This window comes from Myxine glutinosa, chromosome 12, assembly GCF_964187855.1.
Source record: "Myxine glutinosa chromosome 12, kmMyxGlut1.1, whole genome shotgun sequence".
Taxonomy (NCBI): Eukaryota; Metazoa; Chordata; class Myxini; order Myxiniformes; family Myxinidae; genus Myxine; species Myxine glutinosa.
In genome coordinates, this window is record NC_136272.1 from 107,531,012 (window position 1) to 107,546,204 (window position 15,193).

At 44.0% G+C, this 15,193-nt stretch overlaps 1 protein-coding gene across 8 annotated transcripts in view; it reads left to right on the forward strand.

Moving 5' to 3' along the window:
• The window catches only part of LOC137416198 (alpha-1,3-mannosyl-glycoprotein 4-beta-N-acetylglucosaminyltransferase B), a 202,858-nt gene that overhangs the window by 99,834 nt on the left and 87,831 nt on the right, over positions 1–15,193 (forward strand). For 4 of the 8 annotated variants that reach the window (XM_078766195.1, XM_078766198.1, XM_078766197.1 and 1 more), the window contains exon 3: positions 12,888–13,031. In XM_078766195.1, coding sequence (XP_078622321.1) covers positions 12,888–13,031 — 144 coding nt within the window. The remainder of the gene's footprint in view (positions 1–12,887; positions 13,032–15,193) is intronic. The other 4 variants (XM_078766200.1, XM_078766199.1, XM_078766202.1 and 1 more) reach the window with 1 other exon arrangement.

Here is a 15,193-nt window from a genome sequence, read left to right on the forward strand (position 1 = left end):
ACAGACACCCAACAGATAGACAGACAGACAGACAGACAGAATCATCTACGGCTATTATAATATAGATGCTTTGTATTTTTTCCAGTCTAACATGCGAACAATTTATTTTATTCATCACCATTCTTTGTTCTTTTCCTATATTCTGTTGCACCTGCAAGGTGTTGTCAGACAGGCTGGTTTTCTGTATAGCAACATTTTTGCTGCAATGCAAACACAATGCAAATGCAATGTCGAACCTTGATGGAGATTAAAACATACCTTTGTTACCTCCACCACCGAAGGTGGTTATGTTTTCACCCCTGTCTGTTTGTTACTTGGCAATTTTTTTTCCTGTTGTTGACAAGTATGTTGATCACAAGATATGTGTGTGTTTGTTTGTCTGTCCGCTCACTTACACTTGCAAACAGGTCACAATTTTAAACCGATCTTCACGAAACTTCACCAAATGTTAGAGTTAGTGGTCCGACAAAATACTATATATTTGAGGTCAAAAGGTCAACATTGGCCAAATGTCAACCACTTTCTTCAAATTTCTAAAATCCTCAATTTCCATCCGATTGACTTGAAATTTGAATAGGATTTACAGATCAGCTAACTGAATTCAACCAACTATTTTGGAGATCAACATCGGCCAAAAGGTCAACATAGGCCAAAGGTCAACCAATTTTTTTTCAACCAATTTTTTTTAAATTTCTAAACACCTCAATTTTCATCCTATTGACTTGAAATTTGAATAGGATTTTCATATCGGCTAACTTAATTCAACCACCAACTATTTTTGAGATCAACATAGGTCACCAGGTCGACATAGGCCTAAGGTCAATCACTTTTTTTCAAATTACTAAAATCTTCAATTTTCATCCGATTGACTTGAAATCTGAATAGGATTTGCATATCAGCGAACTCAATTCAACCACCAACTATTTTTGAGATCAACATGGGTTACAAGGTCAACATAGCCCAAAGATCAACCATTGCTTTTCAAATCACTAAAATCCTCAATTTTCATCCGATTGACTTGAAATTTGAATAGATCTACATATCAGCTAACTGAATTCAACCACCAACTATTTTTGAGATCAACATAGACCAAAAGGTCAACATAGACCAAAATGTCAATATAGACCAAGTTTGTAAAATTGTCAATTTTCATCCGATTAACTTAATATTTGAAGACGATTTGCATAGCAGGTCAGTGAATTCAACCACCAATTGTTTTTGAGGTCAAAAGGATGCTCTACTGAGTGCCATTCTCTTTTCTTTTATTTTGCCAAGTGTTGCTCTGTGAGTGATTTTTCATTACTTGGCAATTTTTTTTTTTGGACAAGTATGTTGATCACTCCTGTTTGTGTGTTTGTTTGTTTGTGTGATTATCTGTCCGCTCACTTATACTTCCCTACAGGTCACAATATTAAACTTATCTTCACGAAACTTCACCAAATGGTAGAGTGGTCCAACAAAATCCTATATATTTTTGAGGTAAAAGGTCAACATAGGCCAAAGATCAACCACTTTTTATCAAATTTCTAAAATCCTCAATTTTCATCCGATTGACTTGAAATTTGAATAGGATTTTCATATCAGCTAACTGAATTCAACCACCAACTATTTTGGAGATTAACATCGTCCAAAAGGTCAACATAGGCCAAAAGGTTAACATAGGCCAAATTTCTAAAATTGACAATTTTCATCCGTTTAACTTAATTTAAAGAAGATTTGTATATCAGGTCACATAATTCAACCGCCAATTACTTCTGAAGTCAAAAGGATGCTCTACCGAGTGCCATTCTACTTTGTACTGTTTTGCCAAGTGTCGCTCTATGAGTGATTTTTCATTTGTTTGTCTGTCTGTGAACAAAATATCTCTAAAAGTTGTGGATGGATTCAGACTACATTTGGTGGAGAGGTTGGGTATGTGACTCGGACAAAATGATTAGATTTTGGTGAAGATCCGAATATGGGTCCCGATATGAGTATTATTTAATTTTTCCAAAGTGATTCTTCACCATTGAGTGATAGGGCTAAAGACGATGTGTGGCATGATATTTCAAAAAGTTGTGGATGACTTATAACAAAACTTGGTGGATGAGTTGGGTGAATGACAAGAACAAGCCGATTCGATTTTGGCCCATCAGTGGGTTGGATCCAGATCCAGATAATGTCAGATCTAGATCTGACATATCAGAGTGATACAAACCATAAACTGTTCAGCCTGGTGGAGGTATGCTCTCCACTGAGTGCCGTTCTAGTTTGTACTGTTCTTCAGAGATATGTGCGCAACAGTGAGGAAGTTAAGCTGTGGATCTCTCTAGAAAGGTTGTTTACGTGTCTCTCGCTTTGGGAAAGTGAAGCCTAGGTCACACATAGGCGGATATTTTGGCGACTACTGGCGACTGCCGGCGATCAAGATTTTTCGGCGACTACTGGCGATTTCGGGTGGTCAAATATGGTCAGGCGGCAGTATGGCGACTGCAGGCGGCCACATTGCGACTGCATTGCGACGACGCCCGGAGTGGGATGGCGACTGTTGAAGATCGACGACGACTGCATTGCGGATGCACGGCGGCAGCGTGGCGACAGTCTGGCAGCTAGATTACGACCGATGGCGGATCGCGGCGACTGCATTGGGGCCGGGTGGCGGTTTACTCCGACGTCCGCAAGACTGCAATAAGACCGCCGGCGATTGGAGACGATTCACACAACTTTTTAAATCTTTATTTCTCTATTTTACATTTCACTTTATTCATTTCGATGATGTATGACATGAAGCATAAAGATGTTTGATGTACAATAACAAAGTTAATAAAGATGTATCATTGTAATGTAATAATCAAACTTTTCTGCAGGGAGAGAGAATGGAAATAAAGTCCAACAAATTATTTCCACTGGTCCCAAGTCCCATAAATAAAGTTTCCAAAGGACCAAAGTCCCAAAAATAAAATTCCCAAAAGTCCCAAGTCCAAACAATAAAGCCATATCCTTGTCGGCACCACAGGACCTCACTCCACGGAGACCCTCACACCATCCTGTCTTGCCATGGAATCGTGGTATGTCGTAATGCAGTCGCCAGGCAGTCGTATCTCTGTCGCCAATGGCCGTAACTCGGCCACCACTAGTCCTACTGCTGTCGTCGTCAGTCTCCCATAGCCGCAGGGGAGACGTGGCAGTTCTTCTGTAGTCGATATGCAGCCGCAACAGTGTCGGCCCGTAGTCGGGAAGATGCCGCAGGAAGGCTGTATGGCATTCGCATCTCTGCCGTGCTAGCTGGTGGGGCGATGCTGGGGCGATTGCGGAAGACTATGAGCGACTGGGTTGCGGCTGCTTTACGGTCTTATTACGGATACCAACGACAGCATGGCGGTTCCATCGCGACAGCATGGCGGATTTTTTTCGATTGCGACTGAGCGTGCCGTTTTTAAACATTTAAAAAATTATTTTGCCCCTTTGCGGCTCTTGCCGACTGCAGGCGACCTGGGGAGGATAACCACGACTACAGGCGACCGTCCATTACGGTTTCATTACGATTGTCGGCGGGTGGTGGCGATTTTTTCAGTCGCCAGTAGTCGCCGACAAATCCGCCTATGTGTGACCTAGGCTTGAGGGAAAGCACACAGAGGAGGGGGTGGTGGACGAAAGTGCCTCAGGAATAGACAGAAACAGGTCGGAATCTCAGATCGCAGATTTGTGTTGTTATTTTAACAAAAGGTCACAGTCATATGAAGTGTTTCAGGGTTAATGAATGCATTGGGTTGAGGTGTATACTGTCGTGTGATTCCCCTCGGTGAAGACCGGGAAATCACCGATGACAATTCGAGCATTAATTTGAGGCGACGATGAAATAGCGGATTTCATTCGACAAGCATGGGGAAAAGAGAAGAAGAAGAAGCGGGAAGCTCCTACCTGACCGCCCCGCACGGCAGCCTTTAATCCTGTGGAAATACACTCACACGAAAAACGGATTTAGAATACACAGGGAAAATAATAAAAGAGTTTATTTTCAACGGATGCTAGGACAAGAAAACGCACCGGTTACTAAAAACCCCTAATGAGCGCTCCTACACCAGACGTATAAAACAGACAAGGGACTATATAATAAAATAAATTGGGTCGTGCGTGTGTGGTGCGGGCTTATCTCCACTCGGCTGAGGTGTGTCAGGGATCGTCACGCCCCCCCAAGCGCAGTCCGGACACGGCTCCGGTGTTAGTGGGAGGAAGGCCCCGACATGCCCTTGTTCGCATGCTGCTAGACCAATGTACGCTGCTGTGTGGCAAGCCTCGTTTGTACGCTCGGCGGTCGCACGTGAGATCCCGTACGCGAACTCGGGGAAGGAGGATCATCAGCGCTCCACCGTCTCTCCACCGTCCGTCGTCGCCCAACAAGCAAGGGTCCAAACGGGAAGAGGTCCAACCAAAGAAGGGAAGAGAAGAGGAAGAGAGAAAATGTCGGCCAGCCAGTTGTTTATCGGCCGTGGTCTGACGTCACCGGTCCTCCCTACCAATCAGGCCGTCACCTCTCGACCTCTCGAATGTTCATCCCCCGTCAGTCCTTTACCATTGGCCGAGCGCTTCACGCTCTCTTTCTCACGTCATCGGTCGGTGGCCAACCAGTATGCCGCTTCCTGCTCCCTTCCTTCCACCAATCTGAGGGAAGCTTCTTGCCCCCCCTTTGGCCAATCACCAGTCCTTCCTTACTCTGCCAATCGGCGGCCTTTGTCCTGCCTCGTGTGATGAGTGTTGTTGCTATGCCAGCTGGTGCTGTAGCTGGCTGCGGCTCCATCGGCGGTGCCCCGAACTGGCTTCCAGTGAGTTTTATTGTCCCCCGTCGCACCGCGGAGCGAAAGGGACTATGGTTTTCCCCTCCGTCCGTGTGTCCGTGCGTGCGTGCGTAAGCGAAGGACCGCATTCGAATTTGGTGTGTGGGTGCAACCCACGTCAAAATCCAAGATGGCCGCCGCCATGTATGTCTGATGTCATGTATGTCTGAACCTTGTGAGCTGAATATCTTGAAAAATAAGCGAAGTACCAACTTCTAATCTGGTGTGTGGGTGTATCTAGGCATAAGGAAGAACGCTATTGAAAATTGGGTCGCCACGTCAAAATCCAAGATGGCCGCCGCCATGTATATCTGAACCTTGTGAGATGAATATCTTGAAAAATAAGCGAAGCACCAACTTCTAATTTGGTGTGTGGGTGTATCTCGGCATAAGGAAGAACGCTATTGAAAATTGGGTCGCCACGTCAAAATCCAAGATGGCCGCCACCATATATATGTCTGAACCTTGTGAGCGAAATATATCATATCATAACATGTTTTCTGCGTCTTCCACTTTGTCAACTCACATCACTTCCCCGACGGGGGACCGAGGCGTAACGCTTGCTGTTGGGGGGGATTTGATTGGTGTGTGCGCTAATGGGCCTAACTAATGTCTCTGGTGTAGTGTCATATGGGACAATGGATAGATCACAGGTCTCGGCGTCTCGCGCACAGGGGAATTAACATAATCCCTCCTCTATTTATCACAAAGCCATCCTCGTATGACCACAAATATACACTTAATCCGACATCCGGGCTAGACAGGTCCCTGCTTATGTACATCGAGATGGTTCTTCTTCTTCTTCACGACAGTCGGAGCATGATACCTACGCAGATCTACCTGATCTATATATCACTCTACCCTAAAATTCATAACATAGGAAGGAAAAAATTCATCATAGGAAGGAAAAAATGGATGGGAAAAAATTCATCCCACAATTCATCATAGGAAGTGTTTCATTAATGAATGCATTGGGTTGAGGTTTATACTTTGCCCCATTTTTAGGTCATCTCATCTCGATTCTGGGAAGAGATTAACTTATAAAATGGGTCGTGATGTCTGGATGTCTGTCTGTCCACCCGTCTGTGCGTTAACTTTTTGCTATTTTTGCTAATCTTCCCTTATCATCCGGCTGATTGTTCTGAAACTTGACACATGAATACAAGATAGTATCCTGCACAATTGCTCGGGCTTAGATTTTTCTTTTTTGTACTTTCAAATTCAGATCATGAGGGCTCCCAGAAGGGGTTACACCTGAAACCTCGGATCCATACTCGTCCCTTATTTACCAACTGATTGCTCTGAAACCCAATACAGCCCTTCTATTCGATGGTCCACAGGGTCGCTCGGCCTTGGATTTTTCGATTTCGGAGTAGGGCGCTCCTGGGGGAGGGGGGGGGGGGGGTTCTCCCAAATCAACAGAGGTCCGCATGAACTACAACCTCAAAAGATGACCGTCAGCCCACTCGGGTGTTTTGGTTGGGGAGAAGGGGTGGGGGGGCTATTTTTTTTTAGTAAAGCTGTCCATTTGCTTTTTGCATTATTGCTTTATACCCTTGCCAAAGGGTAAAAAGGGTAATAGGTTTAGGTTTTGATATTGGAGCTAGTTTATTTGTTTTTGACCTTGACCTAATTTTTAAGATCATGACTCAATTGTACACATTTTATCTTGTTTCACCACTGCTTGACTAAGTATTTTCCGATCTGAATGAAATTGCTCTCTCTAGATAGCCTGGAGTATGCTGCATTTATGTTAAATTTACATCATACCCAGGTATTTTCACAAAAACCATCCGATTGTGGAAGATAATTTTTTATTGCATCAATAGTCCACAATGTGAATGAAACTGACATATTAGATACCTGATGTCGTATTTAACACTACGTGACATGTCCCAAAGCAAGACTGCTTTTAAAAAGGTAATATAACAATTTGTTTGAGCGCCGTCCATTCTTTACCATTATAACCCACTAGCAGAAGTACCCGGCATTGCCGGCGGGGGAGGGGAGGGGAGAAGAGGGGGGAGGGGGGAAGAGGGGGGGGAGGGGAGAAGAGGGGGAGGAGAGAGGGGAGAAGAGGGGGAGGGGGAGAGGGGAGAAGAGGGGGGATGGGGAGGGGGAGAGGGGAGAAGAGGGGGGGATGGGGAGGGTGAGGGATGGGAAGGGGTGGGAGGGGGAGAGGGTAGGGGTGGGAGGGGAGGGGAAGGGTAGGAGGGAGGGGAGGGGGGAGGGGGAGGGTAAGGGGGGAGGGGGGAGGGGGGTAGGGGAGGGGAGACGGGAGGGGAGGGGGTGGAGGGTGAGGGATGGGATGGGGGAGGGGTAGGGGAGGAGGGGGGAGGTTACATTACACCGATTTACATTGAAAACTGCTGAAATATGTACGCAACTTCAACTTAGCACAGTTTAGTAAATACTCGAGATAAATCCATGCGGTAAAAGATTGCTGAGAGTTGCTAAGACCTACGACTTAGAAATTCCACCTGGACACACTTCAGGGGGCACTTTCAAAGGGGAGATGTGCTTATTCTTTCTAAAAAATATTTTAGGTGTGGTATAGACACGATATTTGCATGCACCGGTTTCTAAAATCGAGCAAATATGGTAAATATTACTCACGTGAAACCAGGATCCGTCTCGGGGTAGCCATGAGTGTGTAGATGTCACATGATCGGTCATGAAGAGTGGTTAAGTCCAAAATATGGCATACCATGGCATAAAAACGATTTGCCCGCAAAGCATTGCACCGCAACGGCGGTCACAGAGTGCCATGCACAGCGTGACGTAAGTAGTGTGCGCAGCGCCCCTGGCGGAATTACCGGTCCCTATCAAAGACATTTAATTCATATCGCACAAAAATCGACACAAAACACGATCGCTTTTCGCTCTGAATTACGTGCAAGCGTGTGACGGAAATCACCATCGCCCAGCATCGAATGCCAACCAAGATGGCGCCCGGTAACTGCATCTCCACCTATGTGGAGTGAATGGCAATGGTCACATCACGTGATCGCTCTGAGCAAATCAGTCTAGCGGCGGGGATGGAACATCACGTGATCGCTCTGAGCGAATCAGCGAGCTGTTCTGACACCGGCTGAGATTAGCGGGTACTTCGCTGAAATGCGCTGAGGTAAATATGAATAAAAAATATGGATCGTCAAATATTTTGAGGTCGGCCATGTTCGTCCCAGGCTCAATGGCCATTTCTATGCCAAATATCAAGCACGTGAGCCTCTCCATTTCGGAGTCTATCGGTAACATCCACACACACACACACACACACACACACACACACACACACACACACACACACACAGTGTTTTATATATATAGATAACGGTAAAGAGGTCCACTCCGTGATATAGGCAACACTTGAGCAGAGCCTATAAAATTGAATAAAAAACCACCTTTAGAGGCCATTTTTCCCCACCATATCTATCTATAATTCCAGCAATCTCTGTGTGTGTGTGTGTGTGTGTGTGTGTGTGTCTGTGTGTGTGTTTGTCTGTGACCGCTGTTTCTCGACAACCACGGGTCCGATATACTTTAAACTTGCCAGGTATATTGCTGGGGACCCGAGGATGTGCCTTTTCGAGGTTTTAAATTAATCGCAGAAGTAGTTACCGAGCTATGTCCAAAAAACGATTCAACCAATCAGAGAGCAGCGAGCTATCACGTGTGCCGAACGTGGCGAACAGGCTCTGCCTCGGATGGCACATTTGAGAGCGTATTCATTTATTTCCCGTCGGCAAACTATGTTGGCGCTATGTTGGCGTTAAACGATGTTTTAAATGTTTCATTTATTTTATGTTTCATTGATGTTTCATTTATTTCACGTTGGAAAACTATGTTGCCGTTAAACTATGTTTTAACTACTATCTATAATTCCACGGGTCCGATAAAAAACACCGTACTCGCAAGCCGTTCGCTTTGGACCAAACCATTTCATGTAAATAGAGGGGGGGGATTGTCACCACTCGCAAGCCGTTCGCTTTGGACCAAACCATTTCATGTAAATAGAGGGGGTGGATATAATTTTAGATATATATATAGTACGGGCATGCCCTAGTAAAATTGAATACAGAACAATAATAATTATAACTAGAAGCGAGCTTTATAACTGCGTGGAGTTATGACCAGGTGCCATGCCTTCCCGCTTTGATACAACCCCGCTTTATCTGAAATCGCTTCACATACCCATGCGATACTTCACAAATATGATCCACTATCCTTGGTGCATATATATTAATAATGATGATGCCATCAGTCATGTGTTGTGGCAGCCACATTGGCTTCAAGGAAAATATAAAATAATTATATCTCAGAAACTGCTAAAGCTTTCGATATGAGACTTTGCAGTTATGATCCACTGCCCCTTGCTGAATATATTGTGATATGCTTCATATTGATGGGTTAAGCAGTTTTAGAGAATGAGGTATTTAAAATATCAGTTTTTAAACCAAAATGGCGGCTGGACCACGTGACATTTGACATCAAAAATTTACATTCTGCCTGCTTTGGGAGGTGATTATGTGTGTGAAGTTTCTTGTTGATCGGATAATGTTCGTTTTTCTATCCAATATGGCTGCCACACCACGTGACCAATGATGTTTTTGTGATCACACTTTAATCAACACGCCCAGTGGATGACACGTAAGGTTTCGAGTCGATCGGTTTGGCGTTTTAGGAGAAGATGTCATTTTAAGGTTTTGTGTTAAATCCAATATGGCTGCTAGACCATGTGACCTATGGCATAATAGTTATCAAACTTTATTCCGCATGCCTAGGCGATCCTTGGAATGGAGCTCCATTTTGATCTCGAAAGCGGTTCAGGAGAAGAAATAATCTGAAGGGTTTATTTTTCAAAAAAATATGGCTGCCAAACCATGTGACCTATGACATCATAAATCAAAGGGTTTCAATATCATTGGGTCGTTGGAGCCTGGTGTTGGCTTCGCGGTTAGGGTGCCGGCTTGGGATCCTAGGATCCTGGGTTTGAATCCCGGTTGATCGCTGAATTAACGCCAGGGGGGTTGACTCAGCCTGTCATCCTTCCGAGGTCGGCAAATTGAGTACCAGCTTGCTGGGATGATTGATCCCGGTGTGTACCCCGGTTTAGAATAGGTGCACCTTATCCCTGTGCATCGTAAGAGGTGACCAAGGGTTGGCGTCAGGAAGGGCATCCAGCCATAAAAACATTGCCTCAAACAGGGAACCATGATTGTCATGGGGCCCGCAAGGCTAACCCCCCCGCTCCAGCGGGGAAAATGGCCTTAAAACGATCATTCATATTCATTCATTCATTATCATTGGGTCGTAGATTAGGTGTATGAAGTTTCAGATTTTTAGGATAAGGCATTCAATTAAAACATTTATGGCTGGTCTACCACTTCACTGATGACGTCATCATTATCATGATTTTGTCCCGCATTGGGAGCATTACATAATGTTTGGAGGTTTTCCGAGATATTTTTTTTTCTTTTTTTGCGTTTAATCCAAGATGACTGCAAATACCATGTGACCTATGATGTCACAATTATTATCAAAACGTTCCACTTTGGGGGTCGCTCCTTCCCTGCAAGTTTGGTCTCAATTGGACCTGCAGTTGCAGAGGATAAAAAAGGTTTAATTAAATAATTAAGCAAAAAACGAGACAAGGAATAACAACAATAAAAAGAATAACAGAAACAAAATGGTACCACAGCTTGTAAGGCTAATCGTACCCTAATAATAATAATAATAATAATAATAATAAATAAAAAAAAGGCCTAATAGGAATAATGATCGATACTGTAATAAGAAATATTATACAGGGCCACAGAAAATATAACGATTCAAACAAAGAAATTATAATCAGTGGTGACTTTATCTCAACTAGCTGTGCTTCAGTCACGGTAAATGTTTGGCCAATTGAATTTCAGCCTAGCAGGCGCCTTCAAGATACAGGTAACCAGTCTTAACCATAATAACCAGCCTTCTGACAAATATTAGAAATGTGAAAATTGGCCATTGCTTTCTTCTACTCCCCTACTCCTTTAGTCCTCTTCCCGCCCCTATTGAATAGTTGGTCTTTATCAAATGGGCTATGCGCGTATCAAAATGTTTCAAATACAATCTTCACATCGAATAGGATTTTTTCTGAGATTATGTTTTCAATTATCAAAAACGCCTACATGGTAACTCTAGACATTCATTCTTTCTTAAAGATACATTGGGAAAAATATCCCCGAGCTGGAAGCCCCCATTGAAAGAGGCGGATAAGAATGGCGGGCACAGCTTGAGAAAGAAACTCGTGGATTATACCTAAGTTTATTGAAAATCCAGGGGGGGGGGGGGAAGGGGTGCAACACGCCCCCAATGAAGAAGTCCATCGACATCGACAATTCAACATCTATCCATATACATCTGTGCCTGCCGATGCATTTTATTGCATTAGGGCTTATACTTATCCTGTATAATATCAAATTACTTGCTATAAGATGATAATAACACATGGCCCTAATGCTGACGATTGGTGGAAATTGGAGCATTGCTTCGAGGTAACATGATTTTGTATCTATGACTGGATATGGGGGTGCTCCCTGTGCCCCCTTCCCTTTTCGAGGGCTAGTGGATCTGGTTTATTTTTCTGATAACGCATGATTCCAAAGACGAATACAGTACTGAATTTGTTGAAATCAGGCTCTAACTTTCGGAGAAAAAGTCGATTTCCTCACTGGGACCGGAGATGGGGGCGTCCCTGTGCCCCCTCCTTAGATTGGAGCTATCGACATGCCGGGTACAATTGTCATCTACTTAGGCACCATATACTAAAGCCTGCCTGTGACTGAGTTCCATTGCAATCGGGCAAGTGATTTCAGCCGAGATATTTAGGGGTGTCAAACCGGATTTGGGGGCTAAGGGCCCCTGTTGCCCTCTTTACCGCTGGCAGATCCAGGTGATGATCACATTTTGATAATATCTCATGATTCCAATGTATTATACCGAATTTGGAGGAGTTCTGGTCATTTTTGGTTGCTATCTGGCCATTACTTATGTCATCTTCAATCTTTACCACAATTCTCTGGTCATTGTGCTATAGAATCATTAACATAATTTGCGTCGCTCTCGCACAGGTTATCCACACAAAACACACTTATTTTCAACCTTTCAAGGCTTACGTCACATGAAAAGCACAAGATGCCCCAATCAATTCATTCTTCTGTGAAATTACATTTACACAGACACACGTATTCACCCAAATTATGGGGCTCAAATCTCGACAGATTTACTCATCTGTTGGTAGACACTTATCAAAATGGCCGCATTCGAACTTTCTGATGACGTCAGTGACTACATAGCATCTCCTGGTGTTGATAACTGGAACTGAGTGGGGTTTCAATCAATAGGATAACGGTACAGAAAGTGTATGTCCGAGAATCTGACCAATTGAAACGGCACTCCTATTTTGAGGAATGTGAACACCAACAAAGCATAATCATGGTATTCTAACAGAATTGAACATAAATTTGATGAGAAACATAAAAAGATAGGAGAAATTCATTTCAAGCTGGGTTTGAGATTGAGGGGAAATCATCCCTTACAGAAATCATCCCTTACAGAAATCATCCCTTACATCCCATCCCTTAGCTACAGATTTTTGTTGAGTTAATGACATGACCATTTTTTTACTGCGATCCGGTGGTCCAATGGCCAATCAAATCCAATGTGGAATCTCAAAGATCGTTTGGTCTTTCAAAGATGGTCTTGCATCATAATAGTGTCCCTACAATGAAGTTGTGCACCTGATATTTGATTGGTGTCTTTGACATACTGTTTTCGGATTGTGACCTAACAAAAAACACCTTTTTGATCATAACTTGAATAATTTTCCCACCGATTTTCATGATATTGAGTTTTATGGATGGATCGTAAATGGGGACACATTTTCTTAACATTGATCGCATCCAAGTTATCGACTTTAAGTGCGTTTCACCCTTGAGCGGTTTGTGTTCATTGTGTTCAAATCCCCTTTCAGTTACTCTTAATCCCCTGAACTCCCCCCGATCTACTCCTTCCCCTCCTTTTCCTTTGCAGCAGACGAGGAGTCGAGCTACCAACGTGAGCTGCAGTCCATGCAAGATCGCCTGCGAGTGCTTGAACAGCAGAACGTGCGCCGTTCACATGAGCTCGCTGCTGTGCTTGCAGATTTGCAGCGAGGAGTCAACAGAACGAATTCTGGTGGGAATGGTGTGGGGATGGGGTAAGGGAGGGTGGGCAACAAATGAAAGTTTAAAGGAACAGCTTGAAATACAATTTTGATTCCTTTATCATTTTATTCCTTTTTATTATTGGGATAAAATTGAGGAATTCTCTTTTATATTGCTATTTGATATACAAGCCTGGTGTTGGCTTAGCGGTTAGGATGCCTGCTTGGGATCCTAGGATCCTGGGTTCGAATCCCGGTTGATAGCTGAATTAATGGTAGGGGGGCTGACTCAGCCTGTCATCCTTCTGGGGTCGGCAAATTGAGTACCAACTCACTGGTAATTCCCTGTGTGTCGCAAGAGGCGACTAACAGGGTTGGCGGCAGGAAGGGCATCCGGCCATAAAACATTACTTCAAAAAGGGAGTCTGTGCAGATCTGGCCTGTGACATGGACTAATTAATGCCTGTCTGTGTTTGTGAGCAGGATATCTCAAAAAGTTATGGACGGATTTCCATGAATCTTAGTGGACAGATTGGGTATGTGACATGGACTAATTGATTGCATTTTGTTGAAGACTCGGATCCAGATTCAGGTACGAGAATTCAAAAATTTTTTTTAAAGTGATTGTCCACCATAGAGAGATACTGCCAGAAACTATATACAGCATGATAGTTCAAATAGTTGTGGACGATTTATGACAAAACTAGGTGGATGAGTTGTTTGGGTGACAAGAGCAAGCCGATTCGATTTTGGAGGTCCTTCTGCATATCCAGCCTATCAGTGGGATACAAATCGTACACTGCTCAGCCTGGTGGAGGTATGCGGTCTACTGACCAAGTGCCGTTCTAATTCTCACTTGCAACCAATTGCTGTCACTCGAGATATTACAGGTGTTGAACAGATATAGTCATGGTGGATGACTGCGTCATGTGGAATGGTGGAATCTATAGTCGAGGTGAATTGCCAGATTACTACATCTGTAACTGCAGAATGATTTGATGTCAGTGTTCACGAAGTATGGATACAATCATTCGTTCTCATTTTCAATCAATAATCTTAGTGCAAAATGGGTATCAAAGGACCTCACATGCGATCAAAAGGCAACACCTGTAGCCATTATGACAGAGCTAAAATGCTACCAGACGGTGGGAGACGATTTATTAAAGAAGATTTTGACATGTGATGAAACCTCGGTCCATCATTTCTTGCCGGAGTAAAAGCGATCGAGATATCATGGAGCAGACACATTATTGGTGCCACCACCAAAAACGTCCCACCATCAACCTGAAAGCTTTGGGTCTCTAATGCGTAATTTCTTCAACATTGGAAAACCATCGATGCATACAGTGACTTATTGTGCAATGAATGAAGTCAGATCAGCAGTCTGCAGCCTCTTCACTCTCTGCAGACCTGGACAAAATCACAGACTGGTCAAACAAGTGGAACATGTCTTTCAATCCTGCCAAATCTCACACTCTCACTTTGTCTCTCTGAAAAGACGGTCTGAACAATCCTCTTGAAGAAGTTCTGTCACTCAAGCTTTTGGGTCTCACTATCTGCCATGATCTTTCTTGGGAAAACCACATTTCCAAGCTGGCCTCCAAAGCCAGTCGCTGACTGGGCATCCTCTATCGTGCGAAGTCCTTCCTTGGCACACCTGAGCTCCTCACCACATAGAAAGCTTTCATCCGCAGCTCAATGGAATACTGTTCTCCCCTCTGGGCTGGTGCTCCTGCCTCACACCCAGCTTGGCTTAACGCGGTTGAAACCAAAGCTTTCAGACTCATTGGAATCTCCCACGATGAAGCTGATTCTGAGTGCCTTTCTCTCTCAACGCAGGCAGGTAGGTGGTCTTTCTGTCTTCTACCGACTCCTCTCCGGCCTAGTTCCCCCAGCTTTGTCTGTGCTCTGTCCCCCAAATATTCCTACAGGTCGCACAAGATTTGCCAGAAACCCTCTTCTGGTGAAACTGCCAAAATCAAGATTCTCTGCTCACCTTCACTCTTTCATTCCGATTTTCTCCCACCTCTGGAAAAAAACACCCACGCTCTCTTCAATCCCACTCCTCCCTCAAGGTCTTTAAAACAGCTGTTCACCACCATCTCTTGTCTTCCGCCATCTAAAACCTTTATCTTTTCTACCCCCATCAAAACACTCCAAATCCGCCTCTTTCAATACCCAACTTCTTTCCTGA